Source organism: Dermacentor silvarum, chromosome 1, assembly GCF_013339745.2.
Source record: "Dermacentor silvarum isolate Dsil-2018 chromosome 1, BIME_Dsil_1.4, whole genome shotgun sequence".
NCBI lineage: Eukaryota > Metazoa > Arthropoda > Arachnida > Ixodida > Ixodidae > Dermacentor > Dermacentor silvarum.
This window is the reverse complement of record NC_051154.1, coordinates 224,147,868-224,170,200: the sequence shown is the minus strand read 5'-3', so window position 1 is coordinate 224,170,200 and position 22,333 is coordinate 224,147,868. Positions and strand designations below refer to the sequence as shown.

Genomic DNA, 22,333 nt, shown 5'->3' with positions numbered 1-22,333 from the left:
AGTCAGAAAGATGCCAAATGTGAAATGCGCATCCCTGTGAAAGGTCCTGCCTCATATTCATCCTTACACCAATGCTTCATTTTTGCCTAAACCATATATCTAAACTATAGTGCTCTAGAAGTATTCTAGTACACTGTACTTAACCAACTAAAGATATTCTGCCCTATGGCCCAAACGACCTAAACCCGTCGAATGTTTTGGCCATGCATTTTCTTGCATTTTTCTCGAGTCTGGCCACAATGGTGACACGTCATCTGTTCATCTGCGGGCGCGTCACTGCCGGCACAGTAGAAATGACCCTCCCGTAACTAAACTTTCCTGGTATTGTACTAAGGCTGTTCTCATTTTACGTGATTCGTGGGACCTGCATACTGCTTCAACATGGTGCTTATGACGATGATTGCCAGAGTAGCTGACGGGTTGCCCTTGTCGGCTTCTGTTCAAGATGACCAGCAGGTATGTGCATGTCGATTCAGCTATAGTCGGAAAGCATTGTTTTACTGGTATATCTTCATGTGTCACGTTAGCACGCTTGTGTGACGCAGACGTAATGCTCTTAACTGAATTGGCCGTCCTTGGTATGCACTTTGTTGCTCCTGGGAGTTTCCTTTCTCATATGGCATATTCCTAAGTTGGGCCGAGTTCAGTGGAGAAAAAAGATAGGGAGAAAAAAAAATCGCAGATAACATATGCGATTTAGCAAGTAAAAATCCCATGAATAGATTAAAAACAATGTTTCCCCGTGGGTTTATTTAAAGTTGCTCTTTGCGCCGCGGCTTGGTGTGACCATTTACAGTGCCCATCTGTCTGTACACCTGATTGCTATGTGTGCCACCTTTTACTTTGCTTTCCAGCAACTTGGCGTAGGGAACACGGAATACCAGAACCAAGCAAAGCTGTTATTCAAGAAGCTAAATAATCAATCATTTTCGCGATCCACCATCGAAACAGGACCTTACAACTTTCAGTGAGTGGTTTCCACTGGCTTCCGTGTTGGTTTCCAGTTGGCAAAATTCAGTTGTCATCACAAGAACCCAGCGTCGTAATCGTGGGAATGCGAGTTCAAAGCGTTGTTTTAATTTGGAGATTGCTGTGGTTATTTAATCTTGTGGAGCTACTGGATAAATTAGGCAGTTATCTTGGCATGACAATAAAGTGTCATTTTGTTTTGCATATGCCTTCATAAAGTTGTGTGCCACCATGTCCAGCGTGTTTGATGACTACATGTGCACTAAGTTGTAAAACTATCAATTGCTATTTTAATGAAATATTTATGTGTTCAACTGAGGTGCACCAATTTCTTTTCACCATTTATTCTGAATACGAACTATTCCTATTTACAAGTAGGCAACAAAATTGAGTATGTCAGAAACCACTAGTATATCCTTTACTAATAAGAAACCGTAAATGTTTATGTATGGTTGACAATGCTTTCATCGGAAAATGTAAGCCATGTCAAATACTGTAGGGTCAATTATGGGGAACATCAATTTGGAGCTTCATGTATATGCTGTCAGTAATAAAGCTCGAAGAAAGCTGTCTTTTCTGAGAAGGAAAGTTTCAAAACACGGAGTCCTCCTGAGGTTAGAATGTGCAGATATAATCAGGTCTGCATAACCTAGCCTTAAGATTAACATGACCTCTATATATTTGCAACAAAGCGTGTCCAGACTGAAGTTTTTGTATGAACTCTACCAATGACCCTTTCAAAATACTCCAGGCACTCCATATGCAAGGGCATTTCCCACTCGTTGAGAACCATTATAGGAATGATGGCCTCCGAGGCATAATATCCTCAAGTGCTATATCCACATTCCTTTCTAAGTATCTGCTGGTAGAGTAAATTGTAGCTCTCTCGATGCATTTGCCAACAGCACTTCCAATTTAGAATTTATCTGGTGGTAATTTCACGCTGTGTCCTTTCTGTTTGTTCATATACTATATTTATTGTCTTTTTCTTTAAGTTACACCACATGTTGATGTTATTGTTTGCTGTTGATAGAGTATATCTCAACTTGCCTAAGTGAGCAGTGTCCCTGTTCATCAATGATTTCATCGATCCATTTTCACCATGGGCTCATCAACCGCAATCATTATTTGTAGTTTAAATCAAAGTAATTGTTGGTTTAATTTTGTCATTCTTATTTTTATGATCATTTGTTTGTGCCCTTCTTAAGTAATAGCGCTGATGAAAATAACAATATTTAAAACATGTTGCATACATCTTGAAGCAGTTCTCATTGGACCTGTACTGCAAGTTTGAATAATACATAAGTTATTTTATTCAAATGAAAGATGGCTGGGTGTTCACTGTTGGTGTTAGTATGTTGTCATGTAGTAGATACACTTCTTTTACTCACTGTTTTGCTCAATGTTTTGCATCAGGCAAATTTTTCAAATGGCTGGATAGGTGGTTTCCAAGTATCCCATACATAAAATCAGCGCCTCCTCTACTTTGAGATGCCTGGCATGTCGGCCGCGCTCCTATTGTTCGCCCAGGGCCGCTGTGTTTTTCCGGCTTTCCATGAGGTGGCGCTAGCTTCTGACACTACGCACCGCTGGCGCCGCAACAGAAAGTTACTGCGTGGAATCTGGAAAGGAGTAATGGTGCCAGCGCTAACATTCGCAAATGCCATTATATGCTTAAAATCGGATATATTGGCGGGTTTAGAAGTTAACCAAAGATCAGTAGGCCGGTTGGCTTTGGGAGCACACGGTAATACGACAAATGAGGCAGTGCATGGAGACATGGGTTGGGCCTCTTTTGAAGTCAGAGAAGCACAAAGCAAAATTAGTTTTGAAGAAAGGCTCAGGAACATGGATGAAAATAAATGGGCGGCTAAAGTGCACAAGTATCTCTACATGAAAAGCGTGGACACAGAATGGAGGAAGAGGTCAAGGAAGTTGGCAACCAAGTACAGGATAATCGAAACTGTAAATAGACAACCAGGGGTCATCAGAAAGAAAGTGAGAGAAATAGAGACCGTGAATTGGATGCAAAGAATGGAAATGAAAAGGACAATGGAGATTTACAAGAATGAGAAGAAAGAAATTAGAAGGGAAAATCTGTACGATAACACAAAGGGCAGTGCCTTGCTATTTGAGGCTCGAGCCGGTTGCCTAAGGACGAAAACATATCGGAACAAATATTCGGAACTAGATGAGACATGTGTATGCTGCAGTAAAGATCCAGAGACCACTCAGCACATCCTAATGGAATGCGACGGGATCCACCCAGCGAGAACCGTAGGTAACGTGCAACTCCCAGAAGCGCTTGGGTTTAAAGTGGAAGGAAACATAAACAGATCAGCCGTAGAGATCAGCAAGAGACGATTAGAGTACTGGTGGAAAAAAAGCAGGGAAAAGATCGATACGACCTGATCTCTTAAAATCATAGGCAGCGGTACAAGCTAAATTTTTGAAAAAGGTATACAAAAATGCGAGATAAAGAACATGTGTAGTATACCTGATTAAATCGAGCAGGCTAGGTGACTATTTGTCGCCACCCCGTTTCAAAGGGGATGCCAATAAATCATCATCATCATCACTGCGCCAGTCTCTTTCTGGAGGTTGCAGCGCTTAACTGTCAAGAAATTTTGTGCTTCAAGGCTTGCAGAGCTCAGCAGAGTGAAATTAAGTACAGGTTTGAAGACGAAATGAGAAAGTAAATGACGTAAAACAATAGCACACTGTTTATTCACTGCAGCAGAAGTGCAGGCTAGAGATTATTTGCCAACAGGGCATGCTGCAGATAATGCAAAACCTCCAATTTGTTTTGACAAGAACTGGTAGCGAATATTCTTTATAATATGACTCTGATCAAAGGCCAGAAACAGGTATCTTGAAGGGTCAGCTGGGTGGCGTATCTGGGTTTGAAGATGCCCCAGTGACATCTTCTCCATCGCTGCAACGTTCACTTTATGGTTGTCTGTTACTAGGCGTACAATTTTGAACCCCACCTCTTCTGTCTTTCTAATAACATGTTGCACTGTTTTTGCAAGCAATTCCGCAGAACATCCCTTCGTAAAAAAGTACCCCACTGGCATCTTGAAGCTTGCATGCAGTCCACACAGCAAGAAGCACAAAAGGGAGTTTGCAAGCTGACCCTTTTCAGATGCTGGCAAAAGATGATTGAGGTCGGCACTCAAGTCAATGTCTCCAAGAAATGCATCTCGTTGCTTGTGGTACTCAAGCCTCTCATTTTGTGCCTTCAAGGTCCTTTAATTCTTTTTCATGCCACTTTTTGCGCTGCAAAAAAGCCGCTGACGAACTTCGCTCGTTGGTCTGCGTGCAAAACGACCTCATGGCATATGCAGTCTGGCCGGGATGTGGCAGTCTCTGTGTGCAAGTTAAATTGGGCCTCTCAGCGGAATTTTCGGTGGTACGGGACGTGCAGAATTGCTGCGTCAAGTCCTGAGAGACGACACTGTCAGTGTCAGACACGGACATAACCATGCAATCAACGGAGAACGTCGAGTCCAACACATGTTGCTGCGTTGAACGAACACCGGTGATGTTTTCAGACGGGCAATTCAACGCTGATTTCGTTGGTGAAGATTCGCGTTTTCTTTTTGCGATGCTTCTTGCACCTCGCGGCTTCGACGGTGCTGGCTTGAGGTAAAAAGGGTATTGGGGAAACACGCTGGGCACGGTACGTGGCTTCAACATGCGTCTTTTGGTGTCTTCGCGAAAGTCCCCATCAATAAAATGAAGGCTGCAGACAGCTGAATAATTGGATGTAGAATTAGGCTGCCAGTTGTTCCTTGATATCGCTTTCAACCATTATTCCCTGAGTGTTGCGTCTGCAGGTATCTCATGGAAAGAAACGCCAGGCTGCTTCTTGCGCTGGCTTGATGTGCAAAAGGGCATACCGCATGGCTGGGCTTCAGCTGCGGTTATTAGACCGAGGGACGAAGCATTGAAGCGGCAAGACACACGATAAAGCACGTGGGGCGCCGAGAAAAACAACGACCAGCAACGTTAATCCACACTCGGAATGGGCTACCACAAAGACTGCGTGGGTGCTGGCTTGGCCGGTGGGACGCACGATAGTGTCAGAACACAGCGCCGCTGCGCGGCGGCGGAGTGCGTAAACAGGAGAAGGTGGAACGGGGGCTTCGGCGCCGACGCGCCAGGCATCTCAAAGTAGAGGAGGCGCTGCATAAAATAGTTGATGTTCTCCTATCTGATGTTCCTGTAGAGAGTTATCACATGGAGTTCAGTCTGTACACTTGAAAAAACGCACTGAAGAATTGACAATTCCTTATCTGTTCTGGAGCTGTAAATTTACGATTCTGAATATGAAAGAAATGTGGTAAAATGAAAATTTTCAACGGACAGAATTAATTGGTGCTTGCAAAGATTACGCTCATTGATTATTACTTATATTTGATTAAAATTATTAATATTTTTTTTCTCAGTGCTGTAGTAACATGTTTGAACTGCTTTGTAGTATTTATTATTATGTGGGAAATGCTGTTATAGTTCAAAGGCAAGGGCTTATGCGAAACTACATCGGATTTTGGATTATAAAAGTAAAATAGTTCTGTCTCTCCAAAAAAAATAGAGAATCCGCCGTGGTTGCTCAGTGGTTAGGGTGTTGGTTTGCTGAGCACAAGGTTGCGGGATCAAATCCCGGCTACGGCGGCCGCATTTTGATGGGGGCAAAATGCAGCAAAACACCTGTGTACTTAGATTTAGGTGCACATTAAAGAACCCCAGGTGGTCTAAATTAATCTGGAGTCCCCCACTACGGCGTGCCCCATAATTTAAAAAAAAAAAATGGAGAGGTCATGCGCGTACCGCGGCTCCATCTTAGGATCCCTCTTGTTACTTATGATTTACCTGCAGTAATGAGATTTTCAATTTAGTTTTCTCCAGGCGATTGTACACGTGTCGCATTGTGCTTAAAATGACTATCTATATTTCGCCGCTGGCACTAACATCCTGTCTGGTTAGGAAAGTACAACATTAATTTTATGGTCAATGGCTAATGAACAAACCTGTTGAAATGCAACAAAATTACATAATCGCACCCTATCCTAGCCCAGAGAATTCTCCGACATACATTCTTAAAGAGAAACTTCTAATGAGTGTTAGTTCTTACAAATATCTTCTAATTAATATCACACAATCTGACTCAGAATATCTGTGTTTATTCTCTGTCTAATAACGTTGCTTACAAGCTTGATTATTCTATTTGTGCGTTCTTTTGCAAGGGCCCATAGCAGGGCTGCACTATTTAAAATAAGGAGCCTGCTTATTCTGGCCATGCTGTTTCTTATTTTTTTCTTCCCCCCCTGTTCTCCTAGCCCTCTACAATATAGATTAGCATTTCAATTAAATGCTTTCCAAAAAGCCTCCCTTGCAAACTGCAGGACAAATGCTGATGATGATAATCGGGTTTATTGGCGCAAGGGAGGGGCAAATGTAAATGTAACGTGGATGTATAATGGCACATTTTAGGGAGTGACTTGTTGAATAAAATTGTGTTGCTGGGCCAGTTGTTCTGCTATGTAGGGAAAGAATAGTGCAAACTGCGAAAAAAACTTGTTTATACAGCATTCAAACATTTATAAAAGCTTTTCTTTTTACTTTTTCATGTGTGTTTCAGCAGCATGCACTCACCTAAGCATGTACCTTGGCAAAGGCAGGATACGCTGATGCAGTGTACACTGAAAGGCCCACTCATGTTCTTTCTGCTACAATCCATTGTTTCGTTATGCAAAATTATTTGCAGACATTTTACCACAGCACAGACACTGCTGAAATGCCTAAGAAAATTATCGATCCAAAGTTATTTGGATTGTGTTGCTGCATTTCTATGCTTGTTCACTTGCATACATTGGTTTTTAGGTGAAACACATGGAGACCGGCAATGTGCAACTCGGCTGATGCAGCAGGTTGAAAACAATATATTTTATCTAGCCATAATGTCTGTACACTTTTTGTGTTTAGTCAGGGCTTTTCATGCACTACCATATATGACACAATTGCAATGCACTTGCATTTTTATTGTTCTGAAGTAAGTAAAATATTGAATCAGTGCATAGCCATAGGTTGCATGTAGATTTCGTTTTTGGAGCCTCCCCTTGCAAATTGCATGCTTGAAGGTGATTGAGGGCACTTGGCCTATCTTCAGCTCAATGATTGGCTTTTTAAGAGCACACATGATATATGTTCAAGGCGTAATTGCTTTAGCAATTTTCTCTAAATCATAAAATGCAATGATGTCTGGAAGAAGCATGCCTATGGTACTTTTTGTAGGTTCAACCATACTTATCACGTTTCTTGTGTTCGTTTAGGACTGCTATAGCACCTTGTTTTTCTTTTTATTTTCATGGGCTTTATTGAAGTGCTGAACAGACAGTATTTCGTTATGGTCTTTTTTCTTTCTTGCTTTCTTTTCTGCCTAAATTTATAGAATTTTTTTTCCCCACTGAATTAAATGTGAAACAATCTGCTTCATCATGGCATTTGTATTATCCGCAAATGTTGAACATGTTACGGTGTAAATATGTTTTGCAATGTTTTGCTTTATACCAGCTTACATGCTTCTTTGTTTCTTTTCCTTTTAAGCTACATGATTGAGAATGGAGTGTGCTATTTAGTACTCACAGAGAAGTCTTTTTCGAAGAGGCTTGCATTTTCTTTCCTTGAAGATCTGCAAAATGAGTTCAACTCTCAGTACGGCTCCAGGGTCAATTCGGTGAACAGGCCATACAGCTTCATTGAGTTCGGTAAGCAGTCACATGAATACTCATTCATATGGTTTAGTGTTTGGTAATAAGAATGAGTGCATAATAGAAAGCTTCTTCGTTGCTTTCAGATACCTACATTCAGAAGGCAAAGAAGGCATTTATGGATTCTAGAGCAAGAAGAAATTTGAGTAGTCTAAATTCTGAACTTCAAGATGTTCAAAGAATTATGGTGCAGAACATTGATGATGTGTTGCAAAGAGGATCAGTGATTTCAGGTATCTGCTCTGTCAGTTTCTCCTTCTGTAAACTTGCTTGTCTCGTATACTGTGCAGTCGACATGGTGGGGTGATATTGCTGCTGGTGCCGTGAAATACCAGGACAGAGCTTGACTTTGCACTTCTGAAAGCACCATGTCATGCATTCATTTCTTCATTGAACTTAATGTATTGCTGGAGTTGCTCACATTATAAGAAACTTAGTAAGATACCCTGCACCATGTAATAGCCAGACTTCAGTGAGAGTAGTATAACATGTCCTCCCCAGTTGTGGCAACATTCAGTTAGTTTGGAAACTTAATGCAGTGAAGTTATGCGTTGAATCATAGCATTAGCAGCTTATAAATGTTTGATTCTTTTTTAAAATTTGAATATACGATTTGCTATCATAGGTGAACTTATAATATTCAGTTTTTAAAACGTTGCTCAAATATTTGTCATAATTGTTTGAATGTGTGTATGAAAGTCGAGTAGGAAATGGTATGTAAACAGCTTTCCATGTAAAATATAGGCCAAGAGCTTTGTCAAAAAAGAGTAATGCAAGTCACCTAATTCAAGAAATTTGCAGGTAATGTGAGAATATTTTTATTTTATATTTTTTCGTAACTTCAGTTTATAAAATATTTTTCTTCAAGGGGCACTAAAGAGCAACACTATCTGTTTATACTGGTGTAGTTCTTTAAAAACGTTTGTTTTCAATAAGTGATTATTACTGCAGAAAGCAGATTCCAAACGTTACTTTTTTTTAGAATTCTGCCTTGTAACCTCAGTACTCCAGCATTTCTTCATGGATTTTAAAGGTTTTTTTTAGGGGGGGTACTTAGTTGTCAAAACTTGCTGTACTCCATCTCGCCGACTCTGTGCAATGCTGCAGCCAAAGCTGGGAGTATGGCCTAGGGTTAACCATCCCAAATTCAGTAGGACAGTCCAGACCACGGTGGAAGAATAGAGCAGGTGTCTAAACAGCGTCATGTGTCTGCAGAGCAAGCTGACTGCAATTCTGTTCAGGCTTCCTCCCTTTGCCGGCAGGAGCACTGCAGTGTTGGGGCCATAATTTTCTGTTGTCTGCTGGTGGCGCAAGGCCCTGTGCTCACGTATTTCGCTGCAAAATGGCCTTATAATGTGTGATGTTACTTTTTCTGTGGCACTGCTATCTGTATTATTGCTTCTCGTGCTGTTTGCGAAGAAAAATTGAATGTGCAACAAGAAACCATCTACCGAACCTCCCTCTTTGATCTTAATCTGCAGTGCAGTCATCCATCATCGTACAACGTCTTAGTTGTTGCTTTTTAGCAAATTTTTCATCTGTGCTTGTCTAGATGTGTTGCATCTCAGGTGAAAATTGCTGCACCGTAGCCTCCATTGTGCGTTAGCATGCAGGCAGTGACAGAGATGTGTTGAGTTGAGCGGGCGATCGATGCCGTGTGCACATTTTGGTTTGGATGTACTTGCGCGGGTAGCAGCAATGTGCGTGGTTGGCATGCATGCTAACCACAAACATCGCTGCACTCGGCAAGCTGTGGTTTCTCACCATATGAGCAGAACTTGAACTTTGCACTTGCGCTTTTATTCGTCCAGTGCATTGGTTTCGAACAATCCATGCAATTTAGTATATATCTGGTGGTCAGGGTATGCTTTCTCACTATTGTCTTGCAAAAAAGTTTCTTAGTGAAAAAAAGCATAAGTACAATGTTAATAACAATGAGGAGCGCAATTCTAAGAGCCATTTTGCCAGTGGGACTATTGAATCACTCGGAAACCGCCTTTCTGTGCTTTGCACCCCTGAAGGTGTATCAGAAAACTCTGAAACCATGGCCTAGTACCTCCAGAAATGATTTATTTGTGGCTCCCCAGTAATCACTAGTCTCTACAGTGGACTTTCACAAGTTGCGAAGCACATTTATATCTGCATAGCGCTACTAAGCTTATATATTTAAGCGGATATACCTAAGCTTGCTTCCCAATGGCTTGCCATTCACTTAAGACTGGTACACAGGCATATATGGGACAATTTATGAGCGATTCTTTTATGCCCGTGCATGTTTGGGGAGCGCTGCGCCAGATGCTGTGGTTGACCCTCCAATGATCCACACCATCTCCTGAAAGACGTAAACCACGACTGAAAATATTGTCTGTACAGCAGTCTTGTTCAGACACCTAGTCTATTCTTCCACCGTGGTCCAGACTTGAGTAAATGTCCGGAGTCCCCACTTGACCTAATTGTGATGGCCAAATGTCCCGACTGTTGCTTTTTTTTCTACTGAATAATAGTCAATAAGCCATGCTGACATCCTTGTTTATAATGTCTGACGGCTCATTTGCACATTCTTCTCTTTTGCCTTCTGTTGCATTGTTACAAACAGAAAGGCAGTTTCATTTTTGGTGTGGTTCTAGTTCTGTTGTTCGCCCTCATCATGGTTCCCAGTACCTCTAGCTGTATTGATAGTTATGTTAACTACTGCACCTTTCTTGTTGTATATTGCGACATAGTAGGACTAAACAAATTCACGCGGCGTTGTTGCATGTACAGACTGGTGGCTCCCTGCACTTTCAGGATCGGTAGTTGCCAGCCCCCCCCCCCCTTTCCCTCCCTTAAGATCTCCTTGAGAGTTGGCACCTAGCCTTGCCAGTCAATCGGAGAACACCCAGCCACACTGTAACTTGCTATGGTGTGTTGATCCATGGCCATGTCCTCTGCTGAATCCCGAGAGCAGGCAGCGTATACGTGCAGTTTCAAAGTTGGCTAAAAATTGGTATTCCTTTGGAGGATAGCCTAAAAAGGCTGTTTCTGAAAGATCATTAGAGGTCATTACTGAAAACCAAAGTCCAAGTTAATCTCTATCTGTTTTGCTGCACTTGTTTACTAGGAGGGCGAGTTGGGAAACAACGTAACCCTGTGAACGCTGCGACACTGCTCGAATATGAGAACCGAAGAGCTAAATGAAGTTCGCGAGTTTTTTTATTTCTAAGTGACTCGTGGTGATGCAAATTATTAGTGTTTTGTGAAGACTTGCATAACTTCCTTGAAAAATAATTTAACCTAAATCTCGAACTGAATCATAACCAAATACATTTGCGAGGAACTATATTCTTGGCCTAAATGTAACATTATTGTGGACATTCGTATAGTATGTACAGTTGAATGCCTTTATAACGAAGTGCTTGGGGGCCTCCAAGATCATTCGTTATACAGTTCACTTCGTTGTAAAGGTTGCACACCACACAGCTCACAACAAAATCGGGACAGAATTATTGCTTCGTTATACAGGTCATTTCGTTGTAGAGGCATTCGTTGTGGAGGTGCTCGACTGTATTAGAAGCAGCTATATAAGATTAATGAACTGTCCAAACATCTTTGCATAGTATAGTTACGCGAGAATCAGCTGATATGATTTGCACCCTATTGCAAAAAGTAAAGGTCAGCCACCATTTGCTGACAATGGCCAACTGGCCTTTACTAATCAGCGATATGGTGTACATGCAAGATTGAATTTGAGGGAAGACTATGCGATAGACCTCTGTGATCGGTTATTTAATGTAGGGGGAAAAAAAAAAGCATGATCTATACATAATGAATGACGTTATGGCTATACAGTAAGCGAAGACTATAGACAGCCATTAAAGCAGTATGCGTGTTTTTGAAACACTGGAAAAGTTGAATGTGAGCTTTTTTCCCATCTGAGATTTCAATATTAGTATTAACTTTCCAAGCATATATTTGAAGTTTATGTCAAAATGTAATGCAAGTTCATGTCAAAAGGTAATGCTCTATAGAGGAAATCTTAACCCCCAAGTTCATCTAGATATATGACATGGCCTAGTTGCCTAAACATCAGAACCTGTAAAACAGCTACAATGGACAGTAAAACTCCTCGAATACATTTTTCACGAGGCCATGGGAGAAAAAAAAAAGTAACACCTGGAAAATGTATTACATGATGATACTGCTAAAAACAAGCAAACATGCTGTTAAATATTAAAACAAGGACACTATGCACGGCTCAGCCTCTAAACAATTCATAGTTGCCAACAGCTAATCCGGACTCGATGGGGACTGCCTAAAACTGTAGGGCTCTTTAAAAAAAAAATTAACCGACGGTAACGATACTCCCTAATGTGAAATTTGGGCGCAGCTCTATACATGTTTTCATTTCGCGATATATTTGCTGGCGTGGACAATCTGTCTCGTGCGGCACATTCCAGACGGAGTGAAGTGTGGCGTGAATTCCTCGGCTAATCTGTAGATTGTGAGAGCCAGTGTGTGGGCGCAATTGCAGAATGCAGAAGTCATTTTAAATAAGAGAAAAGATTGGAACAAGAACTGGACCTGGCAGTCCAGGAAATGTTGCTCATGACTGCAGTTGTGACATCAACAGGCGCGATTTGGGAACGATTGTTAGTAGTAACATCTGAAGGCAACATGTTCAGTCACAGCAAATTCGAACTATTCCTACGCTGCATGATTTTTCTTGGAAGAAAAAGTTCAAGATGAGGTTATGTTGCTGCTGAAGCCTTTCTGCCAGCAAATAAAGTTGCACTTATTTCTACGCTGATGTCATGGACAACATGCACAGGTGGCTAGTGGAAATCATCTGTTCAATGGCAGGAATAATGAGTGTGCATGCCAACTTAAAAAAATTATCTTGTGGAGAAACTATGCAGTTCTGTTGTGGCTATTCGTATACATGATCGAAGTGCCATTGAACACTACAAAATTCATTAAGATCCGTACGCACAAAAACATTGCCAGTTTCCCTTTGAATTGACATCACAGATATTAAGTCAGGCTGAAAGTACTGCAGATGCCTAATACTATGAATAGTTCTAATAATTTCTGCCATGCTATGTTTGCATTTATTAGTGCAACATGAATTGTCAGAATGCGACGTGCTAGCAAAGTTGAAACTAGCTCGCAACCTAGCAGTCAAACTTGACCATTGGTGGCTAAGCCCCCATAGGGATTTGCCGATGCTGTGCCTTGCATTTCAGTACTTGTGATGCACATAAGCATGTATATCAAGTTTTTTATACACAATGATCGCATCACAATTATTCCCGTTTCAACAGGTCTATGGCATTCTCAATTCAATCATTTATTCATTTTATTTCCTTAATGACCCCTTAGGGGCTATGAAATAAGGGGTGGGTTTGTACAGAAACTAATTGTCACAGTGATTCAATGTGTTAGTGTCTGTTACGCTTTGCATGAAGCTTGATGGGCAGGTGATAGTAGTGATGTTGTGGGAAAGGCCGTTCCAGTATTTGGCTGCTCTGGGGAAAAATGAAGCAGAAAATGTTTTAGTATGGGTACGTGGGCGAGCAACTTGTAGTGCATGGCCAGTGTATTACATGCGAGCTGCAAGGATAATGTATGGCGCATGATTAAGTGGAGAGGAAAAGAATCTATGAAAGGAGAGTTGCAATGTTCCGGCAAAAAGACAAAGTTGATACCCGGGATGAAACCTTGATCTAGTGGCATGATTTAGATTGGATTCAAGGATGTTTGTGAAACCTTTGTGTGGGTTCACGATAGGGGATGCATACTCATAGATCCGACTAAAGATTTCTAAGCAAATAGTTTTACATGTTTCGGAGCGTTACTTAAATTACGTTTTAGGAAACCCAATGTTTTGTTAGCTAATTATGTGATGTTCGCAATGTGCACGTTTCAAGACAGATCGTTAGATAAGGTAACTCCAAGGTATTTAGAAGTATAGTTACTGATTCAGCAGGTATGTTAGCAATGTTGCAAGGGAAGTAAAGTGGTTTATGACTGCAAGCATAGGAAATAAATGTGCATTTATTAGGGTTCAAGGACATTAGCCAGTCATTGCACCATTGTAGGATGTGGTCAACGTGTTTTAGTATTATTTGGTCAGATGGTTTATTAAGTCAGCAAACATGCGGATATGTGAAGACGCATGCCAGGGGTAGATTGTTAATGCATAATTAAGAATAGGAGAGGGTTAAGGTCAGAGCTTTGAGGTACATCTGATACTGGATGCAGGCTAGACAGGTGGTTGTTTGTGATACTAGTTTTAAAATATATAATTTTAGCATTAGGCATTTGTGTGGCACTTAGTCAAAAGAGTTAGCCAAGTCAAGGAATATGGAATCTGTTAGTATGTTACCTTCACAGTTATCATGAAGGTCATCAATGAAGATGGCAAGCTGGGTATCGCAAGAGAGAGACCCCTACGGAACCCATGCCGGGAATCACGAAAGAAAGGAAATTCTTTATGCAAGAATGAATTACCTGTTCCGTGAGCTTGCAATGTAGGCTGGTCATGGAGATTGGTCGGTAGTTCAGTGGCGAGTTTTTGTTACCAGGTTTGATGACTACTTGAAATTGCAGACTTATTGATCAAAGCTGTCTTCTGCTGAACTGTAAAATTATGAAAATGTAAGCCTACCTACTCATCTTGACTTGGTGTTTGCTTTTGACATTCGTTCTTAAAATGCCACATAGACCACTGCCTAGGGTTATTACCCAAAATTCTTAAGGTGGACATATAATGATCATGAGCAGTAAGTGGAAAGTGTATATTCCATACTTGCCAACTCTCATAAATTTTCAGTAAAGTTTACAATTTTGAGCTCTTTCTATGACTCATGTTTCATTCATGATTCATTCTATATCATGTTTGGCAAAAAATAAATTCTGTTCACGAAAAAGCTTTGCTTGGAAATCTTCCAAAGGTAAAAGAACGCCAGAGGGGTACCTGCTTTGAGAAAGTTTAATCAGACGAGTTCCTGAAGCAGTAGAAATTGGCAACGGCAGAGTCAGTGTGTTGCTTTTGACTTCGTTGCAACAAAACATAAGTCATTAATAAAGTATGTAACCCACTAAAGGGCGCTCAGGGGGGGATATGCTATCCACACTTCTGGTGTTGCCTGCGGAATTTCAAATTTTAAAGCTCACAGGTTGGCAGGGCTGCGATATTGTAGCGATGCCTTATGACTTATTCTAGTCTTATCATCCACCGCTCACGGCCGGCTGATCCCGTTAACGCGTTGATAACACTCCGACCACTGACAAAGCACGATAAGCCATTATTACCGGAAAGGCACCGCTACAAAATACCGGCCCAGGTATGATATCCAATTATCGTATTTCAAATTTTTAGCAGTATTTCACAATGGTAATATGCAGCGGTATGGAAATGTGTCCATATGAAAGCATGCACTCATTCTGCACCTATGCCAAACTAAGTTTGCCAGGGCCCAGGACATTTTACGTTGTGATGTGAAGCAGCAGCAGTGATAGCGACATCTTGAAGGGCTGTGCTCAAATAAACTGGCAGGAGTGTCGCTATCTTAATAAAGCCAAAATAAGCTTCTTCCTTCGAAAAAGTCATGCATCACAAGAATGCTTGTAGTGCCTCCCGATTGAACACTGTCACAAAGCATCACCAGCAGTGCTTATGTTCATGCATATGCCAGGTTAAAAGTAATTACTCATTTGCATAAACCATTTGTTTCAAAGGGTGTGGAATGTATGGAGAAAGTAAACATTGTGAAGCCTGTGTTTAAAGTTACAATTTAGGAGTGCCCTGTGGTCAAAAGCTGGGCCTCCACTGTGTAGTATGGTCTAACTTTTGTTTTTTTTTTTTCTGCACAGAGTTAGACAGCAAGGCCAGCAACCTGTCCCTTCTGTCACAGAAGTACAAAAAGGATGCAAGATATCTGAACTTACGCTCAACCTATGCAAAAATAGCTGCAGTGTCAGTGGTCATTTTTGTAGCATTCCTGTACTTCTACATCTTCTAGGTACACCAATACACATAGGTGCTGTGCTCTCGTTGCACAGAAAACAAAAAGTGCTCTGTTGGCACAAACTCCAGGAGATACTTTCACATGTATCGGCTGTTGTCATACCTGTATATACTGATTTCTGCCTGTCTTTGTACTGTGCATGCTTGCAAATAAATGTGCAGTAAATGCGAAGACTGTGTGTAACATGACAATTGTGTTACAGTAAAAAATCACATTCTGAAGTCTCTGCTTTATTAAAAACAAGTAAAATACATATTAAAATACTGCAAACTTTCAAAAAGACCGCTAAAAAAAAGCTGTTTATCACAGATGGCATCACAGTTCCTGCCTCCACCTTGGTTCTTCTTGCAGTGTCTTTTGAGATATCACAATCTTGTCACAAGTTTCATCAGGCACTTCTTCTGCAAAGGGGGTAAGAGTGTTTCAGTAAAAATCCCTGCAGTCAGCCTTATGTGAAAGCATGATGAAAATATTGTACATGGTTATATGAACTACGACTACAAATTCCAAAAACTAAGTGCAAAAAGCAAAAGTATGAAGGAACAAAAGTTTCGAAAGCCATTTGATATTCAAATTCTGGCAATGTACTATAATGCTCAAACGAAACCTAAGCTACACGTGAAGCTTGTGCTCAAGGCAGAGGATGTGTGCTTCATTGTAACTTTTAGCATGCTATACAGTGTTGCACAAAAAAACAAATTGTGCCCTCACATGAAGCCAACAAAATTTTCATTTCAAATGTTAGACGTTAGTTTTCTAACATGTTACATTTGTCCGCTTAGTGCATCACTGCAAAAACCAGTCTGATGATCCACCTTAGCCTAACAAAGCTGAGCTTGAAGCATGAATCTGGTTTTTGCAATACAATCCACCATAACAAGCACACCAATTTGAACATGCTGAAGACAAAAGGAAGGTGAAATATCGGCAGCAATAAATTCCTACTCATGTTTTCAGGTCAATGCATTTGTGACACCTATTTTTTTTTTATTTATTTTTTTTTATGTTGAAAGGTTGTGCTCATCTAAGTCATTCTGTGTACCTTCTTTTGTACTCGGTTTGTTTTACTGCCATATCAATTCTAAGCACACTCACACAACTGAATTTTTGCTTAGACCGTGCTGCTCTCTGAAAAACTTCAGAGCCATTTTACAGATGCAGACGTGTGCTCTAGAAATGGCAAAGGGACCACGATTGCAACATGCAGCAAAAGTTTTGGTCGAAAATGGATTGAAGATGCGAAACCACATTTCTGAAGAAATGGGCGATGGCGCAAAGCCTCATGTGACAGTAATTGTGAAGTGCCAATAGTGCCCCAGTTTCATTTCATTTGCAGTCACTGCCAAACTTTTCTTTCGACATTTAATTCATCAGCCTTTGCACACATCCTATCGTACCCATCATGCCACTGCTTCAGCATATCAACTAGGGGAAAACAATGATTTTGTTCATAAGCCTTTACCTCGTACCACGAAAGTACTTCCAAAACAATTGTCACGGCACATTTCTTTTATTCTAGGCACCACCAGCTCATCTAGAAATATTAATTCGTGCTTTATAACTGTGCAGATGTGGCTTAAACATTGCTGGCACCTTGAACAGTTGAACTTGAAACAATGAAACTACAATTTCTTTCTTTTTTTTTTTTTTTTGAAACCTGATTTTCGTACCATGTTCTTTCTTAAGCAGTACAGCGCAAAACTGGAACGCCAATGCATTTCATTACTCAATTTTGGAATGCATGTCTCAACCGGTGCCAGCAAAATTCCTTCTAAATAGACATGCCTTGTGAACTCGCTGGCTCCAATCTATAAAATGCAATATCAGCCATAGAGATTAGCTACAGTGTTAATGAAAATAAAAATTTTTTTGCCAATTGTACATTCCAATTTCTTGTTAGGGTAATGTCTGCCTGTTTGAGTACATATTAGAAAGATTTTAACTGCGCTATGAACAGGGACAAAGGAGGACGAAAAAGACAACACCTGCACAGACTCACAACTAGCTTTTAATGCGTGAAAGATGACATATATACAGTGAGGATAACAAAACAAAATGAACAAGTCATGGTCATGTACACTCGTCCTCCTTTGTCCCTGTTCATAGCGCAGTTAAAATCTTTCTAATATGAACTTCAACCAACTAGCCCAACTTGGTGCACTACTGTTTGAGTAATCCAGCCAAAAAGTCGAATTGTGCTATCTGCCGCAGGCTTCTTTGTTTTTTTCATGAAAAAAAAAAAAAAAGAATACCAGGTTTGCTTTGTGTATGTGAAACACATTTGAAAGAAATTGTTATAACTATAGGAACTTGCCATTTTTGCAGATAGGCTACACGGCTAGGTGGACATAAGCAGCACAAAACATGTGTACAATAATTGACCTAATTAGCTAAAATTTGCTAATTACCTTTTTCATTATTACTTTACGGCACTCATTCAAACTGTGAAACTGAAGCAGAGCAGTAGTGAAGTGTCTGCTTAGCAGAAAACATAATCCCAAGATGAGCACCAGTTTCCAGATATGCAACCTTAAAATGTGCTACGAAATACATAGGTGTTCCGTTAAGTTTCTCGACTATGCGCCAATCGTAGTTGCAATGCAGAGGAACGTTTTCAAGCAAATTTTGGGGACGATTATATTGAAAGCGGTTCTAGTCTGAAAATTTGTGCTAAGCAGGCACGCAACTACATAAGCAGGCTCGGCTTCAATTCAACAATTACATGTGCCCTAAAGTAAGCAATTAAGTTAATTAGCACATTTTAGGGAATTAGCAAAATTATCAATAAAATTGCTGCTAATGTCTCTTAGCTAGCATGTAGCCTATCTCCAAAAAAACAATTTCTTTTAAAATAAACCCACTGTGGTGGCGTAGTGGCTATGGCGTTGCGCTACTAAGCCCGAGGGTGTGGGATCGAATCCTGGCCGCAGCAGTCGCATTTCGATGGGGAGAAAACTCAAAAACGCCCGTTCATTGGGTGCACATTAAAGAACCCCAGGTGATCAGCATCAATCTGGAGTCCCTCACTATGGCATGCCTCATAATCAAATCGTGGTATTGGCACGTAAAAACCCAGAATTTAATTTCTTTTCTAGAATACAGTGTTGCACATAAATGAACACCTGGTATAAAATGGCAGCTCACAAAGTTTGGTGCACTATTGTCTATATTCGAGAATATAGAGATTTGATAGACTTCATGGCACACATCATGCACACAGTGCATCTTGCATCATTGCATTTCAACAGGCCTAATTCATTTTTAATTATGTTTGCATTCTAATGGCGACACTAAGGTCACCAAGGCTCAAACCCTAGTGCACTGAGCCAGAGAGGAAATGGCGGCTGCAAGGACATGCCATGCTTTTTATGATGCAGGACTTGGAAATGCGATCCCATTTAGATTTCTGACCGAATCAAACATGAACGCATCTCACTTGATGACCACGGAAACTGTCAAAACGCTGTACTGAGTAAGTGTGGCAGCAGCAGCGAGCTAATTGACCTTCGTCAACGCATCAACACGAACTAAGCCGCGAAAACGAAGCGCAGGGAGGAAGGACTCTGCCATAGACTCTGCCCCCACCTCAGATGGCTTTGAAGATACAGCCGCCCGGGCTGGAGCTGCCCGGACTGAGGCACCACCACTAGTACCAGTGCTACGAACACAACTGAAATGTAATACTGCTTGACAGTAATGTAATGCATGTCAGTTGCCATCACTATTACTGCCTGTGATAACAGAAAGGGTGCACTGGCAAAAGGTGCAGAAGCATCTATTGGAGATAAAAAAAAACTTGCACTCGGCCGCGCAACGCTTGAAACAGTGAAGCTGGGCTACGATTTTCTGGAAGTGCGCGAACTTTTCATCTTGTTACTCATGATGATGATAATTTCTTTTTGCATGTCTCGGACTTACGGCCATCACTGTGCTTTGCATAGCGCAGCTTGCAACACCAACACTGCATTCCAATGCTGACACCGCGTTCCAGGAGACCCGGTCCGTGAATGCGTCTCTCTCTCTCGTAGCGCGCAAAACTTCTTCACCTCGCAGAGCACGAGCGTATGAGCGCGCCACCCTGTGGACGAAGACGACCGCACTCGAACGCAATCATATGGTTTGCATAAATGCATGTTCTGCAAGCGTCGCTGTATAGCCTAGTGGTTACAATGCGCGCTTTAGGACTGAGGGTACGCGGGTTTGGATCCTGCCTCGGCAAGAAAGTTTATTTTCTTTCTTGGTAGTTTCTTGATACGAACCACAAATTAAGACTGGCTTAAACAGCTTCGCTGTTAAAATTTTCTCTAGGAGCCTATTTCTTACCAAGAGACGACTTGGATATATTGTTGGAAGCCTCTGCACGGCATTTAGTTGGTTTGTACGGCACACCCCTGTATGCTCTCTTGGTGATGCACAACTCCAGAATTCTGAAATAATCACATCAAAGTAGTACAAATGAGGCAGTAGCAGCAGAATGCTTATTCTTCACTCACCTGTTCCAACATGGATCCTCACTAAGAGTATAGGGGTTTCCCACTATCACCATGAGACCTTTTGCCCTGGTCATGGCCACATTGAACCTCTAAAACAATACACACACATGTTGTCACGAATTTACATTTCACTATTAAATTATGGCTACGGCCACATTGGCGGTGTGCTGACTAAGCACACTACAAGAAAATATAGTATGTAGCTGAATATCCCAGTGAAATATATCTCGGTCACAACCATCTATGATGATCCCTTCCCTCTGCAGATCAGTATAAGTTGCATGAAATGCTCTGCGTGGATTTAGAGCCAGTCGCAAAAGTAAAGGCCAGTTGGTCATTGTTGGTAACGGCTGGCTGGCATTAGCGTTTCTAACAATAGGCTGTACAGTCAGCACAAATGAAAACCAATGATGATAATTGTGTTTGGAACAGAAAAATCTTAACATTCTCGAGTGAGATACAAGGCCTGCATCTGTGTTTAAACAAACTTCACATGAAGTTGGATATTTGTTAAAGGAAACTAATGGCACCTTTATCTGACATCTACAACCCAAACTATTCCATATATCTTATTTTTTTGCTTCATTTTCTACTCGCTACATACACCTATAATACATGAAATAAAAGAAATTCACAGACCACATGGCCCAGAAGGCAACATTTGTACACTTTCACAAAACCAGGATGTTAAAGCAAGTCAATGGAGATTTGCACACACTATGTTTACCTTTGGGTTTTGCAGAAATCCAAGGTTGTGGCGCACATCGCCTTGGACAAGGTTACGGTTGCTTCGCACAGTTGTTACGATGATCACCAAACGTTCCTGGCCTTGAAATTCCTCTGTGGAACCTACACTAACTTCCTTGTGCCCTCGTTTCTCAAGCAAGCTCCGGATCTTTAGCACCTGTGAGAGGCCAATAACGTTCTCAAGGCACATTGCATTGCTATCAAGTGAAAGTTTTCAGGCCACGTCATCATCATCATCATCATCAGCCTATATTTAAGTCCACTGCAGGACGAAGGCCTCTCCCTGTGATCTCCAATTACCCCTGTCTTGCGCTAGCGTATTCCAACTTGCGCCTGCAAATTTCCCAGCTTCATCATCCCACCTGGTTTTCTGCCGTCCTCGACTGCGCTTCCCTTCTCTTGGTATCCGTTCTGTAACCCTAATGGTCCACCGGTTATCCATCCTACGCATTACATGGCCTGCCCAGCCCCATTTCTTCCGTTTAATGTCAACTAGAATATCGGCTCTGCCCGTTTGTTCTCTGATCCATACCGCTCTCTTCCTGTCTTTTAACGTTACTCCTAAGATTTTTCGTTCCATCGCTCTTTGTGCGGTCACGGGCCATCTGCCGCGACTGCCCTTCCCATCTCTTCGTATCCATTCTGTAACTCTAATGGTCCGCCTGTTATCCATCCTACGCAAAGAACTGTTGAGCTGGCCACCTTGGTGTTACTCGGACACATGACCACATGCACCGTCACTTCTATTGGCCTGGCCTAACCCGCTCAGTGCGGCATTATGTCAGCGCCTGCGAGCTTTGTCACCGGCGAAAGAAACCATCTACGCTTCCTGCTGGGTATGTTCAACCCATCGACGTCCCCCCTGATCCCTTCTCTGTTGCTTTGGACCATCTTGAACCCTTTCCTACATATACTTCAGGAAACAAGTGGGTTGCTGCCACTACCGATTACGCGACGCGCTATGCGATGACGGGAGCGCTGGTGACCAGCTGTGCTACAGACGTGGCAGATTTTCTCCTTCGTGACGCAATTTTAGTCCACGGTGCCCCACGTCAATTGCCGACTAACCGAGGCCGTACTTTCCTGTCGAAAGTCATGAACGATCTCCTGTGCTGCTGCTCCACGTAGCACAAGATCACCACGTCATACCATCCCCAAACGAAGGGGCTCACTGAGCGCTTGATTCAGACCTTAACAAGTATGTTTTCCAAGTATGTGTCTGCTGACCACCGTGATTGGGACCTTGCACTGCCATACGTGAAGTTTGCATACAATTCCTCCCGCCACGACACTGCTGGATACTCTCCCTTTTACCTTTTGTTCGGACGTGAACCAACTTTAC

The 22,333-nt window shown here is 41.7% G+C and overlaps 2 protein-coding genes across 3 annotated transcripts in view; one reads left to right on the top strand and one right to left on the bottom strand.

Moving 5' to 3' along the window:
• The first annotated feature begins 238 nt into the window (after positions 1 to 238).
• LOC119436827 (vesicle-trafficking protein SEC22b-like) lies at positions 239 to 15,922 on the top strand. The gene is made up of 5 exons (XM_037703819.2): positions 239 to 456; positions 855 to 967; positions 7,579 to 7,739; positions 7,829 to 7,975; positions 15,597 to 15,922. The coding sequence occupies exons 1-5, from the start codon at positions 382 to 384 to the stop codon at positions 15,743 to 15,745; spliced, it is 645 nt and encodes a 214-aa protein (XP_037559747.1). The 5' UTR covers positions 239 to 381; the 3' UTR covers positions 15,746 to 15,922.
• Positions 15,923 to 16,038: 116 nt separating this feature from the next.
• Positions 16,039 to 22,333, bottom strand: part of LOC119436825 (putative helicase MOV-10) — a 43,090-nt gene continuing 36,795 nt past the window's right edge. For both annotated transcript variants that reach the window (XM_037703817.2, XM_049660002.1), the window contains exons 13-16: positions 20,972 to 21,148; positions 20,245 to 20,333; positions 20,075 to 20,178; positions 16,039 to 16,152 (exon numbers count right to left, since the gene is read on the bottom strand). In XM_037703817.2, the coding sequence (XP_037559745.1) occupies positions 16,067 to 16,152; positions 20,075 to 20,178; positions 20,245 to 20,333; positions 20,972 to 21,148 (456 nt within the window). In that variant the 3' untranslated portion in view covers positions 16,039 to 16,066. The remainder of the gene's footprint in view (positions 16,153 to 20,074; positions 20,179 to 20,244; positions 20,334 to 20,971; positions 21,149 to 22,333) is intronic.

What these genes read in the sequence shown, in the direction of transcription:
- LOC119436827 (XM_037703819.2), top strand. Translation starts at nt 382, where the DNA reads ATGGTGCTTATGACGATGATTGCCAGAGTAGCTGACGGGTTGCCCTTG. An exon ending in ACAGGACCTTACAACTTTCA is followed by an intron (nt 968 to 7,578) that starts GTGAGTGGTTTC and finishes TTTCCTTTTAAG; the next exon opens with CTACATGATTGAGAATGGAG. An exon ending in ATACAGCTTCATTGAGTTCG is followed by an intron (nt 7,740 to 7,828) that starts GTAAGCAGTCAC and finishes CGTTGCTTTCAG; the next exon opens with ATACCTACATTCAGAAGGCA.